The 22,972-nt window shown below is 48.8% G+C and overlaps 2 protein-coding genes across 4 annotated transcripts; one reads left to right on the top strand and one right to left on the bottom strand.

Moving 5' to 3' along the window:
* Nucleotides 1-1,578: 1,578 nt before the first annotated feature.
* Ogg1 (8-oxoguanine DNA glycosylase) lies at nucleotides 1,579-8,345 on the top strand. 2 transcript variants are annotated; one of them, XM_051155072.1, is made up of 7 exons: nucleotides 1,579-1,745; nucleotides 2,160-2,407; nucleotides 3,533-3,712; nucleotides 6,406-6,587; nucleotides 7,708-7,858; nucleotides 7,997-8,046; nucleotides 8,203-8,345. In XM_051155072.1, exons 1-7 carry the CDS (start codon nucleotides 1,639-1,641, stop codon nucleotides 8,290-8,292), a joined length of 1,008 nt encoding a protein of 335 aa, XP_051011029.1. In that variant the 5' UTR covers nucleotides 1,579-1,638; the 3' UTR covers nucleotides 8,293-8,345. The 2 variants fall into 2 exon arrangements, with proteins under 2 accessions (XP_051011029.1, XP_051011030.1); XM_051155073.1 differs by lacking the exon at nucleotides 1,579-1,745 and having other exon boundaries at nucleotides 2,024-2,274.
* A 122-nt stretch (nucleotides 8,346-8,467) lies between these two features.
* Nucleotides 8,468-20,912, bottom strand: Camk1 (calcium/calmodulin dependent protein kinase I). 2 transcript variants are annotated; one of them, XM_051155070.1, is made up of 12 exons: nucleotides 20,777-20,912; nucleotides 18,569-18,683; nucleotides 16,625-16,756; nucleotides 15,426-15,500; nucleotides 15,204-15,342; nucleotides 13,458-13,584; nucleotides 13,292-13,367; nucleotides 11,982-12,094; nucleotides 11,252-11,330; nucleotides 11,073-11,160; nucleotides 8,847-8,964; nucleotides 8,468-8,747 (listed from the first exon to the last, which is right to left on the bottom strand). In XM_051155070.1, exons 2-12 carry the CDS (start codon nucleotides 18,649-18,651, stop codon nucleotides 8,653-8,655), a joined length of 1,125 nt encoding a protein of 374 aa, XP_051011027.1. In that variant the 5' UTR covers nucleotides 18,652-18,683; nucleotides 20,777-20,912; the 3' UTR covers nucleotides 8,468-8,652. The 2 variants fall into 2 exon arrangements, with proteins under 2 accessions (XP_051011027.1, XP_051011028.1); XM_051155071.1 differs by lacking the exons at nucleotides 16,625-16,756; nucleotides 18,569-18,683; nucleotides 20,777-20,912 and adding an exon at nucleotides 16,439-16,606.
* Between the last annotated feature and the right edge of the window lie 2,060 nt (nucleotides 20,913-22,972).

Raw genomic sequence — 22,972 nt, forward strand, 5'->3', positions numbered from 1 at the left:
TCTTCAGCTAGAATGCTAAAACCAGATGGAAGAGCCCACTGCTTATTTCCTTTGTGCGTTCCAAATGCTTCAAACACTACAGTTGAGACGTTAATTGGGAACACAATAAGAGTTGTAGGAGACTATTGATATGCATCCAACCTTGGCATTTTTCCTAATTCAACCACTTGTTGGAGGGAATGCCTTCCAAGTGCCAGGCACCTGTAATGTGACATGCCTTTAGATAATGTAACCAACCACAGTAAGACATGGCTGCCCATGGCCTTGCAGCTACTGTGAAATCAAACTGAGACAAAAGACCTCATTTGTTTGATGTTGATGTTTAATGTGCTCTAGCAGGTGTGCTGTGTCTTGCCATAGGACACAAAAATAAATAAGCGGCAGGCCTTGTCCTTGAGTTGGTAGTCCAATTTAGGTACAACCCAAAAAATCTCCACACTAAATGGAAAATGTCCTAGTGTGTCAGACAAATGTCCCAAGATCGAATCTCCTAGCCCCCAGCATCTTTTTTCTTTTAAATCTTCAAGAAAATTAAGATACAATAATTTTTGGATCATGCTGGCTGGTGCTGGTAATTGGTCCATTAGACTGTCCGCATGGGAACCACACACAGCCTGTACACAGGCTCGCTCTACGCGGCCTGGGGGTAGAAGATAGGGTGTGCTGAAGGGCCGTGCTCAGGCTGGGGGAGGGCAGCGCGGCCGCGGGCTCTAACTGAGCCTGACAAACCTGAGACTGGCCTCTGAAGCCTGGGAGGAAGCCCGAGATGGCGCGCTCGGGGCTTCATGGCAGTAGGTGGAGAGGACAGCACTGAAAAAGGATCTTCTGGGACTGACTCACACTGCCTCAGAAGAGCCTAGGTGGAGAAATGCTTAAGGGAAAATGAGGTTCTTTTGGTTTCTTTCTTGAGACAGGGTCTCGCCATGTAGCCCAGCCTACTTAAGCCTCAAACGTGCCTCCCGCCTCTGCCTACCGAGTGCTGGGACGACGGGCGTGAACCAACATGCCCTGCAAGGATGTGGCTCCCGTGCGGGCCAGCCAGAGAAGTCGCAGGCCCTGAGATCACACCGAAAACCCTGAGGTGGGACGGCAGAGCAAAGAAGCCGGCGGCCAATCGCCAGCAGCGAGGCCCGCAGGCCAACCGCTACGCGCATCAGACAGACCCGCCCACTCCGCCACACCCGAGTTCTCATTGGTGCCTCTCACTTTCTCCTCGGATTGGCTACCTCTCCGGTCAAATAAGCGGGGGCTAGGATCTACTTCCGGTGACAGTAAGATGGGACCCGGAAGACCCGCGTTGGCGCGCCTTTCCAAAACCTCGACGGCCGCGCAAAAGGAGGCTCACGCCGGAAGGCTCTGGAGGCGGTGTCATGTCTGGAGGAAGAGGAGGGGCCTGTTTTACAGAAAAGCAGAGTGGGCGGAGTAGGGCCTTCGTAATTTGCAGGAGGCTGGGTTACGACGGGAGGGAGGCTCAAACGAGGATGGGCCTTACACCTCATTGGTGCTACAGTCTGGGTGGGCGTGGTTACTTGTGACTTAGGCCTTAGGACGCGGAAAGGTTGGGTGCTGAATGGACTGGCCTGTGATGGGCCGGAGACTGCTATTTGTACGTTATTCCGTTCCTGTCTGCCTAGCAGCATGAGGCATCGCACCCTAACCTCCAGCCCAGCCCTCTGGGCTTCTATCCCCTGTCCACGCTCTGAGCTGCGTCTGGACCTGGTTTTAGCTTCTGGACAGTCCTTCCGGTGAGTGACTGCCCTAGAAGGCTGACTCCTTAATGCTACCCACCAGGGATGTTGGGGAGTGATGGATTAGAGTATTCTTTGGAGTATAAGCACCGATGGTTAGCCTGTTACCGCCTTTTAGAAATACAGGTGATGAGGGTGCAGGCTTATGAGGACCATTCAGAAGAGGAAAAAAATAAATGGGAGAGCTGGGGGATGTAGCTCCGTATTAAAGAGTGCTTGCTTTTCATGATGCACAGGGCTCTGGGTTCAATCCCCAGTACCACTTTTTTTTTTTTTTTTTTAAAGGTGAAAAACATACTACTTTTATTTATAACTAGTGAGTTTATGGGTGGGACATTTGTAAGACAGGTGGGACCTTAAAGAGTACAAGATGGGTAACTGAGTGCAAGGGCTGTCTACTGGAGTGCTCAGGTGGAGGGAGCAAAGCCCTGCACACTGGAGTGGCGTGCTGGCAGATCAAGTATGGACACTGACTCAGACCGAGGAGCAGCTCTATTGCACCGTGTACCGAGGAGACAAGGGTCAGGTCGGCAGGCCCACCCTGGAGGAGCTGCGAGCCTTACATAAGTACTTTCAGCTGGATGTCAGCCTGGGTCAGCTGTATGGCCATTGGGCTTCTGCGGACTCCCACTTCCAAAAAGTGGCTCAGAAATTCCAAGGTGAGTACAAAAGGCAGGAATGATGTCTTTAGTACATTTGGTGTTTTGTTTTGTTTTTTGGTTTGGTTTGGTTTGGTTTTTCAAGACAGGGTAATAGCCCTGGCTGTCCTAGACTCGCTTTGTAGATCAGGCTGACCTAGAACTCACAGAGATCCACCTGCCTCTGCCTCCCAAGTGCTGGTGTACTTTTGTTTTTGTTTTTTAGAGATTTATTTATTATGGACACGGTGCTCTGCCTACATGTACACCTGCCCCCCCCCCCCAGAAGAGGGCACCAGATCTCATTATAGATGGTTGAAAGCCACCATGTGGTTGCTGGGAATTGAACTCAGGACCTTTGGAAGAGCAGATAGTGCTCTTAACCTCTGAGCCATCTCTCCAGCCCTCTTTTAAAAAAAAAAAAAACATTATTTATTTATTATGTATACAGTATTCTGACTGCATGTACACCTGTAGGCCAGAAGAGGGCATCAAATCACATTACAGATGGTTGTGAACCACTATGTAGTTGCTGGGAATTGAACTCAGAACTTTCGGAAGAGCAGGCGAGGCTCTTAACCACTGAGCCATCTCTCCAGCCCCTACATTTGTTAAGTTACATCTCTGTGATTCAGTTTGCCCTCTGTAAAATGCAGATATAGGGCCAAGGAAATAGCTCAGCAGATAAAGTGACTTGTCATGCAAGCCTGATGATCCAAGTTTAATGCCTACACTCACATAGACATGATAATAACAAAGTTCAATTATTAAAGTGCTTAGACTAGTACTTAGCACATTGCTGTTGATATTATAGTGATGGTGATCATCACAGCAAAATGATAAAAATATGTGTCCTGGAGCAGGTGATGACATTCATTCTGTCATATATGCAAAATCACATTTTTTCTTTGACCGGGGAAGGATAAAAATGGACAAAAGGCTCTGTTCGTGTGGTGTTCAGTTTATAGCCTTTTTTTTTTTAAACCACAAGGCAGGAGAGGTCTAGTGTTGATTTCTCTACAGGAGCAGTCCATTATACTTCTGGGTTTCCCTGGAGCTTCAAAGTGTAGTATCTGATTTAGAGGGATTCAAGGAAGCCAATCCTAAAACAGGTATGTCTCCTACCCGTAGCCTTCTCCTTTTCAGGTGTGAGACTGCTGAGACAAGACCCCACCGAATGCCTTTTCTCTTTCATCTGTTCTTCCAACAACAACATTGCTCGAATCAGTGGTATGGTGGAAAGGCTATGCCAGGCGTATGGTCCTCGCCTCATTCAGCTTGATCATGTCACTTACCATGGCTTCCCAAGCCTACAGGCCCTGGCTGGTGAGTAGGTGGGTCCCCAGAATTCAGCATTTGGACAGCAAGACCTACTCCAAGCTACCAGCTCCTGCCTCCAAGCTTCCCACCATCCCAAACACTGTCTCCATCCAGAACCACTATGTGTGGTTTGATCACGCCCGGTTACAACTCATCTTCAGATCTTGTCCCTGAAATATCAGCACCTCACTAGTTGGCTGTTTGTCAGTATATTCAGAAGCTCGTGAGCGAAACATGTACACAGCATTCAGTAGTTGAGGGTTGCAGGCATAAGATCTGAGACAGACTGTCTGGATCTGAATCCTAACTCTGACACTTACGTATGTTATTTAGCATCTGGGTGCTTCAGTTCTGAACCTGTGAAATGGAAATTAATGTTACATATCCTGTCACAATCAGGAGGACTGAATAAAGGGAGACACATCCTGCATCCCACATAGGAAATAAGTGGAAATTTTAAGCTGCTGTCACTTTAGTGAGCCCAACTCACTTGCCCTGTGAGGCAAGTATATTGGTTAGCAGATACGGGGACCAAGCTAGACGAATGCTTACTGAGTAACAGGGAGCCTGCCTTGCATTGTTTTTTGGTGCTAAGAGAGGTCTTGAGTCTCTGCTCTTGGCTTAATAATCATAAGTGTTCAAGGAATTCATTTGCCTCTCTAAGATTGGTTTAAATTGTTGATAGAATGGGAATGCCAGTTTCTATTTAGAAGGGTTTGGGGGTGAGTAAGTTAATTATAAGGCTTCGAAAAGGAACAAGTTTAAGGACATGGCGCTGTCCCATACCTGAGTGAAAGACCGTATCCCATCATGCCCTTGTCTTTGTGTTGGAGGGGTGGGTTGATGGATGAGTAGGTAAGTAGTGTGTACATGTACATGTGCAAGTGCATACATGCATGTGGTTGTGGAAGTCAAAGACCAATGTCAGGTGTATTCTTCAATTTTTTGTTTGTTTTTTCAAGACAGGATCTCTGTGGCCTTGGCTGTCCTGGACTTGGTTTGTAGACCAGGCTGGCCTCGCACTCACAGCAATCCACTTGCCTCTGCCTCCCAAGTGCTGGGATTAAAGGTGTGTGCCACCACCGCCCAGCTGTATTCTTCAATTTTAAAAAGAATTTTATATGGCCAAGCATGGTGGCACATGCCTTTAATCCTAGCACTCGGGAGACAGAGGCAGAAGGATCTCTGTGAGTTTAAGGCTAGCCTGGTCTACCAGAACAACCAGAACTATTACACAGAGAAGCCCTGTCTCAAAAAACAAAAACGAACAGTTTTTATATGTATGAGTGCTTTGTCTGAAAGTGTATACATGTACACAATGTGCACATACTGGTACCCAAAGAGGTCAGTAAAGGATGTCAGCTCCTCTAGAACTGGAGTTACAGATGGTTGTGAGGCAGCATGTAGATGCTGGGAACTGAAGCCTGGCCTTCTGCAAGGGCAACAGGTGCTCTTAACTGCTGAACCATCTCTCCAGCCCACTTAGCCCTTTCTAAGCATTTACTTTCTCTGTAAAATGTGTAACACAATGGTGCTATCATTAGGATCCTTAAGAAAAGCAAGCAAGCAAGGATAAGCAGACTACCATGATGAGACTTGATAGGCTGTGACCATATAATGGGGGAGGAGGTCCCCCTCAGTCACAGACATAGGTTGAGGGGAATAGGGTGAAAGCAGGAGGGAGGAAGGAACAGGAGGATGTAAGGGATGAGATAACAATTGAGATGTAATCTGAGTAAATTAATTAAATAAAAAAAAGAAAAATTAATTTTAAAAAAAGGAAAAGCAAGAAAGCATAATATGCTTTGCCAGTCAGTGTGTGTGTGACACATAGCCCTTGCTATAATCACTTATTTTATGAGCATGTGTAAGTGCAAGTGCACACACTTGAAGATCAGAAATCAGCTTTTCAAAGCCAGGCATGGTGGCGCATGCTTTTAATCCCACTCAGGAGGCACTCAGGAGCCGAAGGCAGACATATCACTGTGAGTTCGAGACTAACCTGGTCTGCAAATCGAGTCTAGGACAGCCAAGGCTACACAGAAAAACCCTGTCTCGAAAAACAGAAAAAAACAAAAACAAAAAAAATACACATCTTTTCAGAAGTCAATCTGTGTGTGGGTGTGTGCGCGCGCGCGTGCATGCGTGAGTGTGTGCATGTTTAAGGCAAAGTCTCTTGTTTCTGTCACTGAGCTGTATATCAAGCTAGCTGGCCTGTGAGCTTCCAGCAGATTCTTCTATCTCTGCCTCCCATCTCACCTTAGGAATGCTGGGATTACCAATAAGAACTTCTTCATCTGGCTTTTTACATGAGTTCTGAGGATTGGTCTCAGGCAATGAGGCCTATGCAGCAAGTGCATTTACCTGCTGAGCCTTTCCCAAGCTCCTGCAGCTTTTTAGGCCATAGGTGTGAATGCTTCTTGAACTAAAGAGCTCAAGTGGGGGTTTCTCCAGAGCAGGAGTTCTCAGCCCCTGCTTCAGAATCCAACACATAGGAAGTGCTAAGTGAACATTTGTGGGGCAGAACTCAGGCCTTGACTGTTTTCTTGTTCATAGCCAAGTGTCCACTGACTCCTAGAGGACAGTAAATAGGGACGATGTGCCTAGAAAAGCATTGTGGTGGGGGATCGTATACTCTAACCTGAGGACAGGAACAAACTGAGGGCATCTGACCCTTCCATCCCTCTCCACTCCCACAGGTCCAGAAGTAGAGGCTCACCTCAGGAAGTTGGGCCTGGGGTACCGTGCCCGCTATGTAAGTGCCAGTGCCAAAGCCATCCTCGAAGAGCAAGGTGGGCTGGCTTGGCTGCAGCAACTTCGAGTGGCCTCTTATGAAGAAGCTCACAAGGCTCTCTGCACCCTGCCTGGAGTGGGCACCAAGGTGAGGCCCCAGAGAGGTAGGACGAGGCTTCCTCACCCACGCTGAGAGTAGGAGAGGTGGAATCATGGCATACCTAAGAGTACAGGAGAGAACCAGCTTCTGAAGACTCCCTTTGTAGACCAGGCTGGCCTCGAACTCACAGAGACCTGCCGACCTCTGCCTCCTGAGTGCTGGATTATAGGCCTGCACCACCACGCCCGGTAGGGGTTGGTTTTTCATTTTTGTTTTTGTTTTTCGAGACAGGGTTTCTCTTTGTAGCCTTGGCTGTCCTGGACTCGCTTTGTAGACCAGGCTGGCCCTGAACTCATAGTGATCCACCTGTCTCTGCTTCCCGAGTACTGGGATTAAAGGTGTGGGACACCACGCCCAGCTGGGGTTGGTTTTTCAAGACAGAGTTTCTCTGTGTAACCTAAACTGTCCTGGTACTTGCTCTGTAGACCAGGCCGACCTTAAACCCAGAGATCTGCCTGTCTCTGCCTCCTGAGTACTGGGATTAATGACATGTGTCACTACTACCTGGCTCAATTTTTAAAATTTTAAATGGATTTTTATTTAAATAATTTTGAAATTAAAAAAAAATTGTGTGTATGTGTATTTTGCCTGCATGTATGTTTGGACACCACTTGCATGCATGACTCAGGGGGGCCATAAGAAGGTGCCAGATCCTCTGGTGTTATAGGTGGTTGTGAGCCACCATGTGGGTGCTGAAGAATGAACCAAGGTCTTCTGGAAGAGCAGCCAGTGTTCTTAACTGCTGAGTCATCTCTTCAGCCCTATTGACTTAAAGAATTATTAATGGATTGGCATTAAATCTTGGTATTGCCTAATTTCTGCTGTGTGATTTTGGTCAAGACACTTTACCCTTGAGAGCCCTGGTTTTCTTATCTGTGAAGAGTATGGTCATATCTTCTCCCCAGGTTATATGAGAGTATGCACAGCCCACACAGATGTTCACTCAGGAACAAGTCTTCTGGGAGCTATTTTTAGGAGTAATGAGTAACTACTGCATATTGACTGAGAATGCAAGACTAGTACTACCTTAGAGGAAGGAGGAAGCAGATGGCTTTGGATGCTGGCCAGATTCTGCCATTCTTCCAAAACAGTTCTCTTTTTGTCAAAGGTGGCTGACTGCGTCTGCTTAATGGCCCTTGACAAACCCGAGGCTGTGCCTGTGGATGTCCATGTGTGGCAGATTGCCCAGCGTGATTATGGCTGGCACCCTAGCACATCCCAGGCTAAGGGCCCGAGCCCCGTGGCGAACAAAGAACTGGGTGAGGAGAGTGTATAGTGCTGGGGCATTGGGCTGAGGTGGGGGAACCCCTGCATTCTTAATCATCTCTCCCACAATTCCTATCTGTGGATAAAGCGTATGTGGGGAAATTAACGTAGTCTCCTCACTTCTAATTTAGGAAACTTCTTCCGGAATCTGTGGGGACCTTATGCTGGCTGGGCCCAAGCAGTAAGTATACCCAGCCCAGACCCTAAAGGCTCCCTCAGCCCTGCCTGACCCCTGCACTCTTCAGCCACCTGTTCTCATGACTCCCACTCCCACCACCTCCCCAAGTATTCTCCATTGACCCCCAGCCCTGGCCTCAGCATGCCCTCCTCCTGATAGGTGCTGTTCAGTGCTGACCTGCGCCAACCAAACCGACCTCAGGAGCCACCAGCAAAACGCAGAAAGGAATCTAAGAGGCCAGAAAGCTAGGTGGGACAAAAGGTGTCATGGATCTTTCCCTTTGTTCTCCACTTCTCTCCCCCGTCCCCACCCAATCTCCTGTCAGGAAGGCTTACTCCTCCTACCTCAGAGGCCAGCACCCTAAATCAAGCTGTCAGTTTATACAACAAGGGACAAGGAAGCTACTTGAACAAACAGAACTGTCTTGTTTTATCTTCCCTTTATTACAAGAAGGAGCAATAAAATAGAAACATTTGTATGGAAAACGCAGTGAAGTATGAGAGGGAAGGGGTGAGGCGATATGGGGTAAGAAACTCCCCAGTTCTAGGCTGAGGAGGAAGCAGGCTATCCCAACCCCTCCCATGAAAGAAACCCCAACTTCCTTGATGTTCAATCCATGGCCCTAGAGCTTGGGGGTGGTGCTGGGGGGAGTTCCGAGCCTGGCTCCACACAGCAGTCTCGGCAGCAACAGCCAGCTGCTGGCCCTGTGTGGGAGGAAAGGGCAAGGGTGGCTGTGGAGGAGGCTCCAGCTCCAGCCGTGTGCGTCAGGGACCACCTATACCCTTCCACACCCTGGCTCTTACCCCCAGCTGTGGGTGTCAGCAGTTCTCCGTGGCTAGCTGTCTGTCCCTGCCCCTCCTGGCTGGTGCCCAGCTGCAGCTTCCTCATGTGCCGAACCACAGCCGTGGCATTGAAAGCTTGCTGTGGAAAGAGGGGAGGGGGATTGCTGAAGAGGGGCCTCAAGGGCCGGGGGTCAGCAATAGGTGTCTTGCAGTGACTCTGCTATTGCCATTCAGATGTTACTTAGTGACTCTCTAAGTCCTCTCCAGAAACCTCGGTGAGGCCTTACTAAATTATACATACAGCACATATACGAAAGGTGTACAAAGGAAAGTAAAACTAATTCATATTCCTCTAACAAACATGTACCAACACAGCTCTAAGGACACTGCATGGCTGTTCATTCATTTAATCTTCACTAAATTCTCTGCAGCAGCACTCTTGTATCATTTCACTCTTTTAGACAGTCTTGCTGTGTAGTTGCACCTCAGCATCCAAAGTGCTGGGATTCCGAGCATATGTGTGCTACACAGCAGGGGCAAGAAGCACGTTTGTTTGCTTGATTGTGGGAGATGGGCTCACTATGTCGCGCTGGCTGTTCTGGGACCCACAGAGAGCTGCCTGCCTCTGATTGCCAAGTGCTGGACTCAGGGTGTGCATCACTGCACTCAGCTCTGGCAAGCACTATTGACATCACTGATGTCTTTTAAGATGGGTTCTCCTGTATGTTGGCTCTCCTCCAATTCTACCTCCTTCTCCTGAATCCTGCTGCCACCATGCCCGGTTTTATGTGATGCTAGTGATCCGACCCAGGGTTTCATATGTACTAGACAAGCACTCTGCCAACTGAGCTATGTACTCAGCACACACGCACGTGCACACACACATGCTTTTTGAGACAAAAATCTCATGTAGCCCAAGCAGGCTGTCCTTGAATTCTTGATCTTTACCATCTTCAAGTGGCATTAATTTCAAAGAATGAAACTGAGGTGCAGAAAGGTTAGGTAATTTACATACTTGTTTCTGTCATTTTACAATTTATTCACCTATGTCCTATATGCCTCTCTTTTGTTGTTGTTGTTGTTGTTTTATGAGAACTTTTTTTTTGGCCTGCACATAAATCTGTGTGAAGGTGTTAGATCCCCTGGAGTTAGGGACAGTTGTGAGCTGCCATGTGAGTGCTAGGAATTGAGCCTGGGTCCTCTGGAAGAGCAGCCAATGCTTTTAACCACTGAGCCATCTTGGATCGCTCCTATATGCCTCTCAAGTTGACCATGTACAAAACTTAAAACTGCCCCTTCAAGACTTGGTTCTGTCGCTAGGATCATTACCACAGTTATGGTACCATTGTCCACTTTTTTCCCAACCAAAAGGTTGGGCAGCCCTTGACATCTCACTCCCTCAATATGCCTTCCATCTTCGTTTCTTGTGAGGCTACCTCCTGTTTTCTTTCTTTCTTTCTTTCTTTCTTTCTTTCTTTCTTTTTTTTTTTTTTTTTTTTTGTTTGTTTGTTTTGTTTTTCAAGACAGGATTTCTGTGTAGCCTTAGCTGTCCTCACTTATAGACAAGGCTGGCTTTGAACTCACAGCAATCCTCCTGCCTCTGCCTCCCGAGTGCTGGGATTAAAGACGTGTGCCACCACACCTGGCCACCTCCTGTTTTCAAACCACTCCTGTGTTCCTCTTGCTGCTGCTGAGTCAAGCCCCTCCATATGCTGCATCCCAGGCTTCCCTCCTTGCCTTCTCTGTACCCTGAAAGCCCATCCTCAGACGAGCTCCTGCTTTCAGTCTTTCTGGGAGCATCCATTACAACAGGTGGATGCCGCATTGCAGCAGGCAAGCAGCTCAGTGGCCCAACCTCTCCAGCTCCTCCAGCCTGGCCTCTTGACACTCCGTTCCCTTAGTTCTTTCAGCCCCTCTAATCCAGCAGGCTTACCCTGGCCTCTTTGTACCCACGTTCCCTCTGCCTCAAGCGTATTCTCTCTGCCTGGTTAATTACTAGTCAGCTGATGGGTCTGTGGACACCTTCTTCTTGGGTCCCACGGGCTGCATCATATAAGTCCTGGAAAGTAGACTGTCCCTCTAAAGATGGCGCTCAGTGACCCTCTCTAGACTTTAGGGGTCAAGGAGCCTTTGTTGAGTGAGATTCTTTGGAAAGCCTCCCTGGGCAGGTCCTGCATGCACGTGGTACTGTGTGGTGCTGTGCACATTGAGTCTGGGGAGCACCCAGGGTTAGGGGTATATGCTGACCTTCCACTTGCTCTTGGCAAAGTTCTTCTTGATCTGCTCACTCACTGACTGGTGGATATTCTTATCCAGAGCTGTATCTCCTGCAATCCTAGGAGCAGGGTATATGCAGGGTGGGGCTGAGGCCAGGCCTGGGCTCCCAGGTCCCACCCTAACACATAGTTTGGATTGGGAGCTCTCACCATGGGTGCTGCAAGGCCTGCTCACAGGTGAATCTCTTCTCCGGGTCTTTCTCCATCAAGTGCCGTATGAAATCTTTGGCTAAAGCCGCAAGACAAAAGCAAAGATACAGCGTGACCATGCCTGTGGGCACCCCAAGACAGTGCTCATTCCCTCACATCTCACCTGGCAACAAAGCAGGAAAAGGGCCTGGTCCCCTAACACACCACTCCACACCCAAGCCTTCTCGCTGCCTCCTTTGAGAACATATTTACAGAAGAATCCACTCAGTGTGCTCACACTAATGTGTAAACCACTGTGCAGCTATCACACACTGGTCCCTACCTGAGACATGGACATATTTATGTTATTTAAGCCTCAGGGCATCAGTAAGCCTTAGGGGAAGTGGAACTTTTTTTTTTTTCAAGACAGAGTTTCTCTGTGTAGTCTTGGCTGTCCTGGACTCACTTCGTAGAGCAGGCTAGCCTCGAACTCACAGCGATCCACCTGCCTCTGTCTCCTGGGTGCTGGGATTAAAGTTGTGCACCACCACTGCCCGGCTAAGGGAGGTATCTTTGTAATGCTATGTTTGAAGACTGAATAAATGCCTACAGATCTCTCAGATTAGGGGCCAAGGTAAGACATATGACTTCAGCTGTTAGTCTGAGACCTGGAGAGGCAGTGAGGAGACCCCGGAGCAGGTGAAGAAGGCCCCTGAAGAGGGCCCAGGCAAGAAGGCAAAGACCCAAGTACCAGAGTCAGAGATGTCGTCCCAATAAGGAGAGTCAAACTCATACTCGGCCTTCAAAATCTGTTCAAAGAGTTTGGCATCATTTTCATCATAGAAGGGCGGGTAGCCACAGAGCCTAGGCAGAGAGAAACCATCCTCATGTCAGCTTTAGGAATACTTGTTGGCTTAGAGATGGAGCTGTGGGGCAGTGCAAGAGTCAGAACAGACCACACACAGTTCTGTGTCTCCTTCACTTCCATCCGACAGTCCTGGCCTTCCTTCTGTCCTTTGAACATGCTGTTCAAGGACACCTAAAATATTTGAATCCCTTACATCATTCAAAAGCTAGTCAGGGGCACTGGAGAGATGGCTCAGAGGTTAAGAGCACTGTCTGCTCTTACAATGGTCTTGAGTTCAATTCCCAGCAACCACATGATGGCTCGCAACCATCTATAATGTGATCTGATGCACTCCTCTGGCCGGCAGGTGTACATGCAGGCAGAGCACTGTACACATAATAATAAATAAATCTTTTTTAGAAATCTAGTCAGATGTTACCTCCATGAAGGGCCCTCCACTGTCTGAAATGACATCTGTCCCCATCTCCCTTTTCCTGCTTGATTGTATTTGCAGTGATTTTACCAAATGCCACAGTTTTATAGATTTATTTACTCATTGATTCTACATGTCAACCCTTTTTTGTTGTTTTTGGCTTTTGTTTTTTGGGTTGGTTGTTTGTTTGAGACAGGGTTTCTCTGTGTAGCCTTGGCTGTCCTGGACTCACTCTGTAGGCTTTCTCTGTGTTATCTTGGCTGTCCTGAACTCTTGTAGACCAGGCTAGTCTCAAAATCACAGTGATCTGCCTGCCTCTGCCTTCCAGGTACTGGGATTATAGGCATGCGCCACCACACCCGGCTTGGCTTGGTTTATTTTCTGCTAAATCCTCAGTGCTCCTGCAGTGCTGGAAACATGGTATCTCTTAAGTGAAGCCTGCTGGCTTTTTTGCTTATTTGTTTTTATGTATGTGGGTATTTTGCCTACATGTAAGTCTCTGCATTATGTGTGATGTGTGTATGGTACCCATAGAGACCAAAAGAAGGCATCAGATCCCCTGGAACTGGAGTTATAGATGTTTGTGAGCCACCATGTGGGTGGGTGCTGGGAGTTGAACCTGGGTCCTCTGGAAAAGCAGCAATTGCTCTTTACTGCTGAGACATCTCTCTGGACCCCTATCTGCTAGTATTTATCTGCTAAATATAACTGTATAGAAGGAGGGGAAAAAGCAGAAAGGACAACTCTAGCCACAGGCCATCTTGACCCTACCCCAACTTACAGGATATAGGCAATGACCCCTATGGACCAGCAGTCCACTGCCTTGCTGTACGGCTTCTGGGCCAGGACTTCAGGGGCTGTAGAGAGAAGGGGATATGGTGATGACAAATGTCTGCCCTGCAGTTCCTGCTTCCTTATTCCCAGGCCCAACCTAGGGCCCTCCTCACCCACATATCCTGGAGTACCACAGGCTGTAGAGAGCACACTGCCTGGGTCCTCCATCTTGGAGAGGCCAAAGTCGGAGATCATGATTTTGGAGTCTTCATCCAGACTGTAGTACAGCAGGTTCTCTGGCTAGGAGGGTAGGAAAGAGAAGAAGGGCAGTCAGGGTAGCGAGAGCCTAGCAGCGTATACGCTTCTCCACAATCCACTGTGGCTAGCTAAGTCCATCAGGAGCTAGCTAGGGTACGGGTTTGTATACCTGCTGCCCCAACACTAGAGGGGTGAAAGCAGGAAGAGCAAGAGTTCAGTGTGTTCTCAGCTGCATATTGAGCTCAAAGCCAGCCTGACATACACAAAACTGTGTCTCAAAAACAGGTGACAAAGGCCTGAGTTCTAGTCATTCCAGTGGCTGATGCAGAAAACAGAAGTCCAAGGCTTGCCTTGACAGCAGTCAGTTAAGGCTAGCCTGGGCAATTTAGAATCTGCCTCAGAATACAAAGTACAAAGAAGAAAGAACAATGGGATGTGTATAGTAAGAAAGCAAAAGGGGACTCCCCGAGGAAGAAGGGGCATGGGAGAGGAACAAAGTGTAATACAGCTGTGTATGAAGATGCATGCCGTGATGAAACCCATTGCTTTGTATGCTAACCTAAAATACTGATGACAAAGGAGCAGCAATGGTACACAAAAGAGGCTTAGGAGTGAAGGGAATGCGCCTGTCTAGCATCACACATAAGGCTCTGGGTAAATAAGCAGTACCCCCGCCAGAGAGAGCCCAAGGGAATTCTCTAGAATGCTCCAAGTTCTAGAAAACATGGCCAAGGGGTTGTGGGAAGGATTCTCATAGACCTCAGAAACCTTATAGAATCCCCAGTACCATTAAAAATTTTACTTCCATAATTCCTATTCTGGACTTTGGGTAAGTATCACACTGATTTCAATCCTACCACGTAGGCAGCCTGGCCAGTCTGAACAAGCTCACTTTTCAGATGAGAAAAACAGTACCTTTTTAGACAGAGATTGACCCAAGAGCCAGTTTGGGCATGGCAGGGCTAGACTTCAAACCAACATCTGTTGTATCCCAGAGCCCTTCCATCCTAGACTGAATAACTTTTTTTGTTGTTTTGGTTTTGGTTTTCTGAGATAAGATGTCTCAGTGTGGCCCTGGCTGTCCTGGAACTCACTCTGTAGACCAGGCTGGCCTTGAACTCACAGAGATCTCCCTGCCTCTGCCTCAAGTGCTGGGATTACAGGCATGTGCCAGCACACCTGGCATGGACTGAAGTGTTTTTCTTTTCTTTTTCTTTCTTTCTTTCTCTTTTTTGTTTGTTTTTTGAGACAGGGTCTCTCTGTAGCCTTGGCTGTCCTGGAATCGCTTTGTAGACCAGGCTGGCCTCGAACTCACAGTGATTCTTTGCCTCCCAAGTGCTGGGATTAAAGGCGCGTGCCACCACGCCCGGCTGACTGAAGTGTTTTTCAATGTAAACCTGTATCCATTTCTCTGAAGCTTTGCTGTCCCAATTGTTCTCTACAAAGAGTAAGTAGGATGTTTCATTATCAGAAAAAGACACATACAACCCAGCCTACATGTGTCGCTGTCTGAGCTGGAATAAGAGAAGCTGGTTTAGGGGGTCACAGGTTCATTTTGTAAATGGGAAGCTGAGGGGCTGAGATGGCCAAGGACAGACAAGGCAGGATAGGCAGAGTTCCCCTCCCCCGGTGCACAGTTCACTAGGCCCCTCAGATCCCACCTTGAGATCCCGGTGCACAATGCCCAGGTCATGCAGGTACTTGACAGCATCCAGCACCTGGAAGATGAGGCGGCTGGCATCCCGTTCTGTGTAGAATCCTTTCTCCACAATGCGGTCAAACAGCTCTCCACCTGAAACCCTGCAGCAATGGACAGGAAAGTCTGGCCAAGAGAGCCTGATAGCAGGGAGAGGAGTAAGGACAGGCAGAGACAGGCCACTCACAGCTGCATGATGAGGTAGAGGTGGCCCCCACTCTCATAGATGTCATCCAGGGCTACAATGTTGGGGTGCTTGATCCTAAAAAGAGAAATGAGTTAGTTTACACTTAGGATGGCTCAACTGCTCCCCAGTACCTGCATCCAGGGCAGGACACCAAGGTTCTGGAACACACTGGGTTCCAGATGCTAGAAGGTAAGAAAGGAAAAGCAAGCAAGCACTGGGCCCAGATGCTACCTCTACCCAGAGAGACCCACACTCAGGTCCTGCCTCTGTCATGTGCTACTTGGGAACTATTATTTTCACTCTGCAGCTCTGATGTGAATGTGGCTTCCAAGTGTTTCGTGTTTACACCTTTGCCAACCTCCTTGACCTGAAGCTCACATCAATATAGGAAATGTCTAATTCAGCCATGGTGTTCTGGCACTGGACATCTCTGAGCCTGAGCATCTTCATATATAAAAGACCAGTAACAGACCTTCAAAGAGTCACATGAAGCCGGGCGTGATGGTGCACACCGTAATCCCAGCACTAGAAAGGCAGAAATGGGCAGATCTCTATGAGTTCAAGGCCAGCCTGGTCTACAAAGCAAGTCCAGAACAGCCAAGGCTACACAGAAACCCTGTCTCCAAAACCCAAAACAAAACAAAAGAATCACATGACATAAGGCAAGCACAGCGCTTGCATACAGTCAGTGCTCAGCAAATGAACCAAGGCAATTGATCTCAGTGATAAGAAAGACAAGGCTCTCCCACAGGCTTTCTGTGTAACTTTGGACAAGTCTCTTGTCCTCGCTGGCCTTATTATCCCAGCCCCTTGAGTGAGGGACATGAAATGACCATCTCCTCTCTGTTCAATAGGAAATGGGAGGCAATGGAAGCAAATGCTTGCTATCATCTTTGCAGCATGAGCAGATTTCCTATCAGCTGGTTGCTAATTTAGTCAGGGGGTCTGCAAATAGATGTCTGCTTCACTGTTGGAGGAGCCTAAGTGAGTAGAGAGCTGTGGGAGTGGTTGACCTTGAGGCCCCGTGAACAGATTCATCCTCTATAAACAAGCCCTGGCACCCAAATCTCATCTGGGAGGTTAGCTCTGTGCCAGTCACTCCCTGCCAAGTAGACGTTCTCATCCTGTGAGGGCCAGAATTGAAAGGATTTCTCCAGCTGGGGAACGAGGAGGGCGGGGTCAATGCAGAGCCCACACACTTGTGCAGCACAGCGATCTCATTCTCCATGCTGCCTTCTTTGCCCTCCAGGGCCTTCTTTGCAATGCATTTGATGGCCACCAGCTTCTGAGTCCTCTTGTCCTCTGCCAGGATCACTTCTGAGAAGGCACCCCTGTGAGACAGGTTTGCAAGGTGAGGAACTAGAGCCCCAGCTTCCCTTGCTCACTCCCTCATTGCCTGTAGCCCATGTGGCCACCTCAGTCCTTCAGCACTCATCTACCCCCTGGCCTCAATAACTGGTCACATGAGTCAGACCTGGCCAGTCAGAGGTGTCTGTCCCTGGCCTCACTAACTGATCACATACATGCCAGTTTCCTGGCATAGCTAATGAGGCAATTTCCTACTAAGCTGGTAGGATGTGAACCTGGAGTGGATGGCAGTCATCTTTGTCAGTACTGAGGAGAGCTGGCTTCACACTGAAGCTAACCAAAGGAAACCAGGCTGGGGATTTTCTGATGTGAGCCAACTGGGCCTGAACTCTAACCTGATACTTGATTATGTGTGTGGTTGATTGATTCTTTTTTTCTATTAAAGTCAGTTTGAATTATGGGTAATTTAATGCCCTTTAGAACCTCACAGAATCATACCATTACCTGAGAATATTTTTTAAATGCAGAATCTCAGGTCCTACCAACCTCAACTTCCTAAATCAAATGCTGCATTTTAATGAGGTCCACAGGCGATTTATATGCTCAGTGAGTTTAAGCAGCAGACTCTTAGCAACAAATAAATCTATTCATACTAGCACTCACTGACCACGGAGGATCTGCTAGGGTATTATTTCTGCATCTATTTTCTTTCTCTGAGAGAATAAGAAGTCATAAGTCAAAGCCACCCCCTGTGGCATTTCAGTCATTGAGATAACTAGAGACTGTGATCACAACATTGGTTGCCATTCTTCGCTCTCTAGTTTGCCCACACACTATGACTAGTCTTTTTCTTTTTTTGCCCCCAGATTTCTTTACTTTATGCCTACATGTATGTCTGCACCACGTGCATACCTGGTGCCCACAAAGGTCAAGAGAGGGCATTAGAGCCCTTCAATCTGGAGTTACAGATGGTTATAAGCCACCACCAGTGCTGGGAATTGAATCTAATCCTCTGCAAAACCAGCCAGTGCTCTTAACTGCCGAGCCATCTCTCCAGCACTGAAGGCCTGTCTTAAGTGCCTTCCTCTGTGCTGTGGCATGACACTTGCTTCCTTAGTCTCTTCTCAAGGCCTTGCATTCCCTCCCACTTTCCATCTCTTACTGCTTCAGCTCCTCCCCAGCCCTAACTGTAAGTTCCAGCAGACTGCTTCTTTCTATGGTAGCCTGACCTCTGAGCCTTTACATGCACTGTTCCCCCTGCCTTGAGTTACCTTCCTCCTTTTGACAAGCACAAGGCTGCCCATCTCATCTTTCAGCTCCCATATTTCATGTCCTCCAGGGAGTGTCCCCCAGGCAGAACAGACCACTCTGGTCTCTACAACCTCAGTAAGAGCATAATACACATCTGCCTGTCATGTTGTGTCTGTGGCTCAAGGACCAGCTTGTAAAGGAGCAGCCAGGTTTGCGTTGTGTTTGGATTCCCACCATCAAAAGCATCCATGTCCAGCCTCAGTTTCTGAACCCAGCTTTGGCAGCAAGCTAGATGACTGCCTCTTCTATTCTCCTGCACTTCCTTCTCTTCATAAGGATCCCATCCTACCCACTGATAGCCAAAACCAAAAAGCTGGACCAGTCTGCACCATGGCAAAGCTGCCACAGGCCCTCGTCTGTGGAAAAGGGAAGTGCTGACCAACTGGCCAGAGGAAGCATCACCCCAGACACAACCCCTCCCAACATCAAGCTCTTCCCAATTCTGTCACCATCTCAGACGTCACTCCACACCACCACCACCACCACCACCACCACCACTACCACCACTCCACCCTGAGACTCACGTGCCCAGAACATCTCGGAAATCATAAATATCCCTAATGTCTTCCGCCTGCTTCCACCTGGGGCCTTCCACTGCCCCTGGCATGGCCCACTGCCCCCCAGCCACAGCCAGGGCTCCTAGAAAGGAAATGGAGGGAGAGATTCAGAGGGCCTAGCCTCTCTGAGGATCAGCTGCATCGTGTCCAATCACCATTCAGCCAACGTCAGTGCATTCATTCCTTGATCTGTTCATTGACACAGTCAGTCAGCCTCCACCCGTCATTTGTTCATTCAACAACATTTGTTGAAAAATTCTTGTACCTAGAAAAAAATAATCATTCTTGGTAACAAAATTCTCAGTATTCATGCATGCCTTCACTTTATTCTCCATTTTGCCCCAGTCTTTCTCTGAATCCTAACACCCAAGGAAACCCTCCCCTCAAGGAAGATAGCAGTTAGAACCACAGAGCAGCCAGAAGCAGCCTAGCACCCGAGAGGAGCCTTATGCCCAGAAGCAGTGACGCCCCAGCCCCATCCTGGGAAGGGTTGGGGTGTCCTCTCCCTCCTCCTCTTTGACGCCCTAGCCTCTTGGAAATCAGGTTTCCGGCAGCCTGGGCTTCCAGCAATATCTCAGCCACGTTTTTAAATAGCTCCTTCTCACTGTTACCAAGGCAACATCAGCCACAGCTGGAACTCCCCAGGCCTAGCTCTCCTGACTCCCTGTCTGTGTCCCAGCAGCCTTGTCCCACCCATCTGTCCCCTCCTGGTCTGACCTTATCTATCTTGAACCTTTCCCTGGAGACCTCTGTCTCATACTATAGGAGAGGGTGGGTCCTCTCCCCATGCATCACAGGGATATAAGAACCTGAGGTTGAAGATGGCTAGGGTGAGTCCGGAGTTGCCCAAGAGACACCCAGCCATGGTACCAATTGAACTTGCTAAGGGCAAAGGCTGTCTCCTTAGTTCCAGTAGGAAGCTAGGCTGGGGATCATTCAGAAAAGTCTCTTAACACCCCAAATCAATTAAAGGGTAAAGCCAAAATAACTCCTTGTGCCCTATAGCTCCAGGAAGGACATCCTGACCAGAACTGAAAGTCTACTCCCTGGATGAGACCTTTTCCCAGAGTGTTGACCAGCCATCCCAGGGCCAGAGGCTTCTGAGAAAGGAGCCAATGGTAAAGTCAAGAAGTCAAGGCGAGCTGGGTGTGGTGGCGCACGCCTTTAATCCCAGCACTCGGGAGGCAGAAGCAGGTGGATCGCTGTGAGTTCGAGGCTAGCCTGGTCTACAAAGCGGGTCCAGGATAGCCAAGGCTACACAGAGAAACCCTGTCTCGAAAAAAAAAAAAAAAAAAAAAAAAAAAGAAGAAGAAGAAGAAGTCAAGGCAAACTCACCTGAAGGACAGCACTGACCCTAACAGTTCTACACTGCAGCAGACACTCTACCCGAGGGCTTCCATGAATCTTGACTTAAACACCTGACTATTAGACCCAGCACACTGCACACCATGACACCTGATTGTGTGCATACTCCCTAGCACCAACACACATGTTTATATACACAGCTCCCAGACACCCTCATACTCACACCTACCTGTTTGTCCAAACACCACTCACCCAGACCCCTTACACTCCAGTACCGATTGCATGCACACATGAACAAGGTGGCATCCATTCCCACATACCAGACATGGCAACTTTCTCTCTACACCCTCCAACTCCTCTGCTCAATGCCCTACACGCAAACCAAGCCTTAACTCTACCTAACTCTAAACACCCTTAGAACGGGACAAAACCTCCCCCAACTCTGACTTCCTACCCTGTAAGCCAGACATTAGTATATCCTTGAGCACCAAATGCAACAAAAAACAAAACAAAAATCAATCAATCAATAAAAATAATTCTCAGACATCCTCACACTACTGAAGCACATGCTTACTTCAGGGAACCCCTCACAGGCCCTCCTCCACCTACACTTCCAAATGCCCACGCCCTTCCACAGTCGGGCCTAGAGCTTGGACATACGGCCACACACAGACCCCCTCCTCACCTTGTTCTGATACCCAGTCAATATCCCTTGATGTCACTTAGCACCTGATGGGCCTGGGACGGAGCTGGGAGAAAAAAGGCCCAGCCCTATTCCGTCCAGGGACCAACCGCCCCTCCCACCCTTGGGCTTCCTATCCTGCGGTTTGAGCTCCCTGCCACACCGAGCAAGGCGTCCCCCAGCTGTACCTGCGGCTGCCCCGCCTCGGGGCTGGCTGCGAGGGCCGAAGTGGCCGGTGCGGAGCTCCCGCAGAGTCCGTGCCTGGTCAGCCTGCTTGTTCAGTCGCTGGCGCTCGGCTAGGGCTCTCTGGGCCCGCCTGCGGCTCTGATGTCAATGGAGGAGGAGCCTGCGGCTCAGGACCTGGGGATTGGGAGTTGAGGGGCGCAAGCTCTCAGATGGGCGAAGGGGGCCCAGTGGTTCTAGTACATACCCTCCAACATGCTTACTTGCCCTTTGGTCTTCAGCAGGACCCTTGCCAGCGGGGACAAGTGAGGTCCAGAGAGGATCTTGAAATCAGCAGTTGGTCAGAGGCAGATGGTTTTTTAAGCAGCATTTCTGAGATGCCAGCGGCTGGCCAGTTTGAACCTGGAGTTGCTTTCAGAACAGTTCTGGGACCTCCCTTTGGGTTCTTAGGCTCCTATCTCCTCTCTCCCTACCCTCTAGTGGTTAAAGGGAGCTGGGCCCATGGAAAGCTCAGAAAACTAGTCAGGGGCTGGTAAAACGAGCTGCAAGGTCTCATTTGATAGGTAAACTGAGGCCCCAAGCCAGCGAAACAAAGCTAAGGCTCTGATCCCACACACTTTCAGGTACTGCTCAAAGGTACGAGGGAACAGAGGTGGGAAGGGGGAGGGGGAGTTAAATCTGGATCCTTAGGGAAGCAGGCCGAAGAGGACCAAAGTGCCATGTGACAGACCCATGGCTGCAAGCCAGGATGGGGAGGGCGGAGCAAATCTGTTCTGGGGCTGCAGGCACTGGGCCAAGGGACCTGACCTGGCTTGGTTTATGCAAGGCTCTTTGGGAATAAATTGAGCTCAGGCTAGAATGGGATCAACTGGCAGAAGTTAGAGTTGGATCTGCCCTGAAGCCAGACCAAGGAGGCACCACCTGGCCTACCTAGAGCTGGCCAACTTTCACTCCTGCATTCAATTCCATTTCTCCCAGTTTGGCCCTCCTTTTCCCTGAGTGGCCAAGCCTGGGAAGATGGCCAAGATTGCTAGAAGGGTTTTGGCGTCTGACCACCACTGCCATGCTTTACCTTTTTGAGCCTCAGTTTCGTCTCTGAGGTGTGGAATTATTAAGCCTGGCGTGGTGGCGCACACCTTTAATCCCAGCACTTGGGAGGCAGAGGCAGGTGGATCTCTGTGAGTTCAAGGCAAGCCTGGTCTACAAAGTGAGTCCAGGACAGCCAAGGCCACACAGAGAAACCCTGTCTCGAAAAACCAAAAAAAGAAAGAAGAAAAAAAGAGAAAGATGGAATTATTGATGACTGACTTGGACTTCTCTTGATAGTTCTGTGTAATGGGTGTGTAGTACTTAGAACACTAGTTCAAAACACCACTAGGTGTGGTGGCTCACACTATTTTAGCACTTCAGAGGCAGAGATAGTACATTGTCAGATGTTCTAAGAAAGCCGGTGAGATTCTCCTTCAAGGGCAGAGAGGAAGGAAGGACAAAACAAGAGGATGTGGAGATGGCTCAATGGATAAGCTGCTCAACCACAAGACCTGAGTTCAAATACTCAGAACCACGGAGCAAGCTGGAGGTGATTCTGTGTTCCTGTAATCCCAGAACTGTGAAGTAGCCTTCTGAGAGCATGTCACCAGGCTAGCCCAGGTTCAGGGAGGGACATTATCAAAAAGGAGGTAAGACAGGGAGTGATAGATCAAGATATGTGACGTCCTCCTCTGGCTTACATAGACTTACACACACACACAAGGTAAAGCATGAGAAAAAGATTCAGTGTAAACTAAGGCTCAAAGAAAAGACCTGGTTTCTCCCCACTCAGATCTAGCCAGTGGAGAGCACATTCTCCACAGTTGTGTGGAGAGCAGGGACTGACTCTGACATGAACTCTGGTGCCCTCTGTTTGACCACTTCCCCTTGGTGGGGAGGCCTGGTGGCACTCAGAGAAAGGGTAGGCAGGCTACCAGGCTGTGGGGGAGGAGGTCCCCTTCTGTCACAGACCTAGGGGAGGGGAATAGGGTGAAAGAGGGAGGGAGGGAGGGAGGGAAATGGGAAGATACAAATGAGGGGATAACAATTGAGATGTAATCTGAATAAATTACTTAAATAAAAAAGAAAGAAAAAAAAAGGACCTAATTTGACCACAGTCAGAGATTAAGGGGTATTTTCTCCCCTCACATCTCAGTACCTCAGTTATCTCT

The sequence above is a fragment of the Acomys russatus genome, chromosome 13 (assembly GCF_903995435.1).
Source record: "Acomys russatus chromosome 13, mAcoRus1.1, whole genome shotgun sequence".
Taxonomy (NCBI): Eukaryota; Metazoa; Chordata; class Mammalia; order Rodentia; family Muridae; genus Acomys; species Acomys russatus.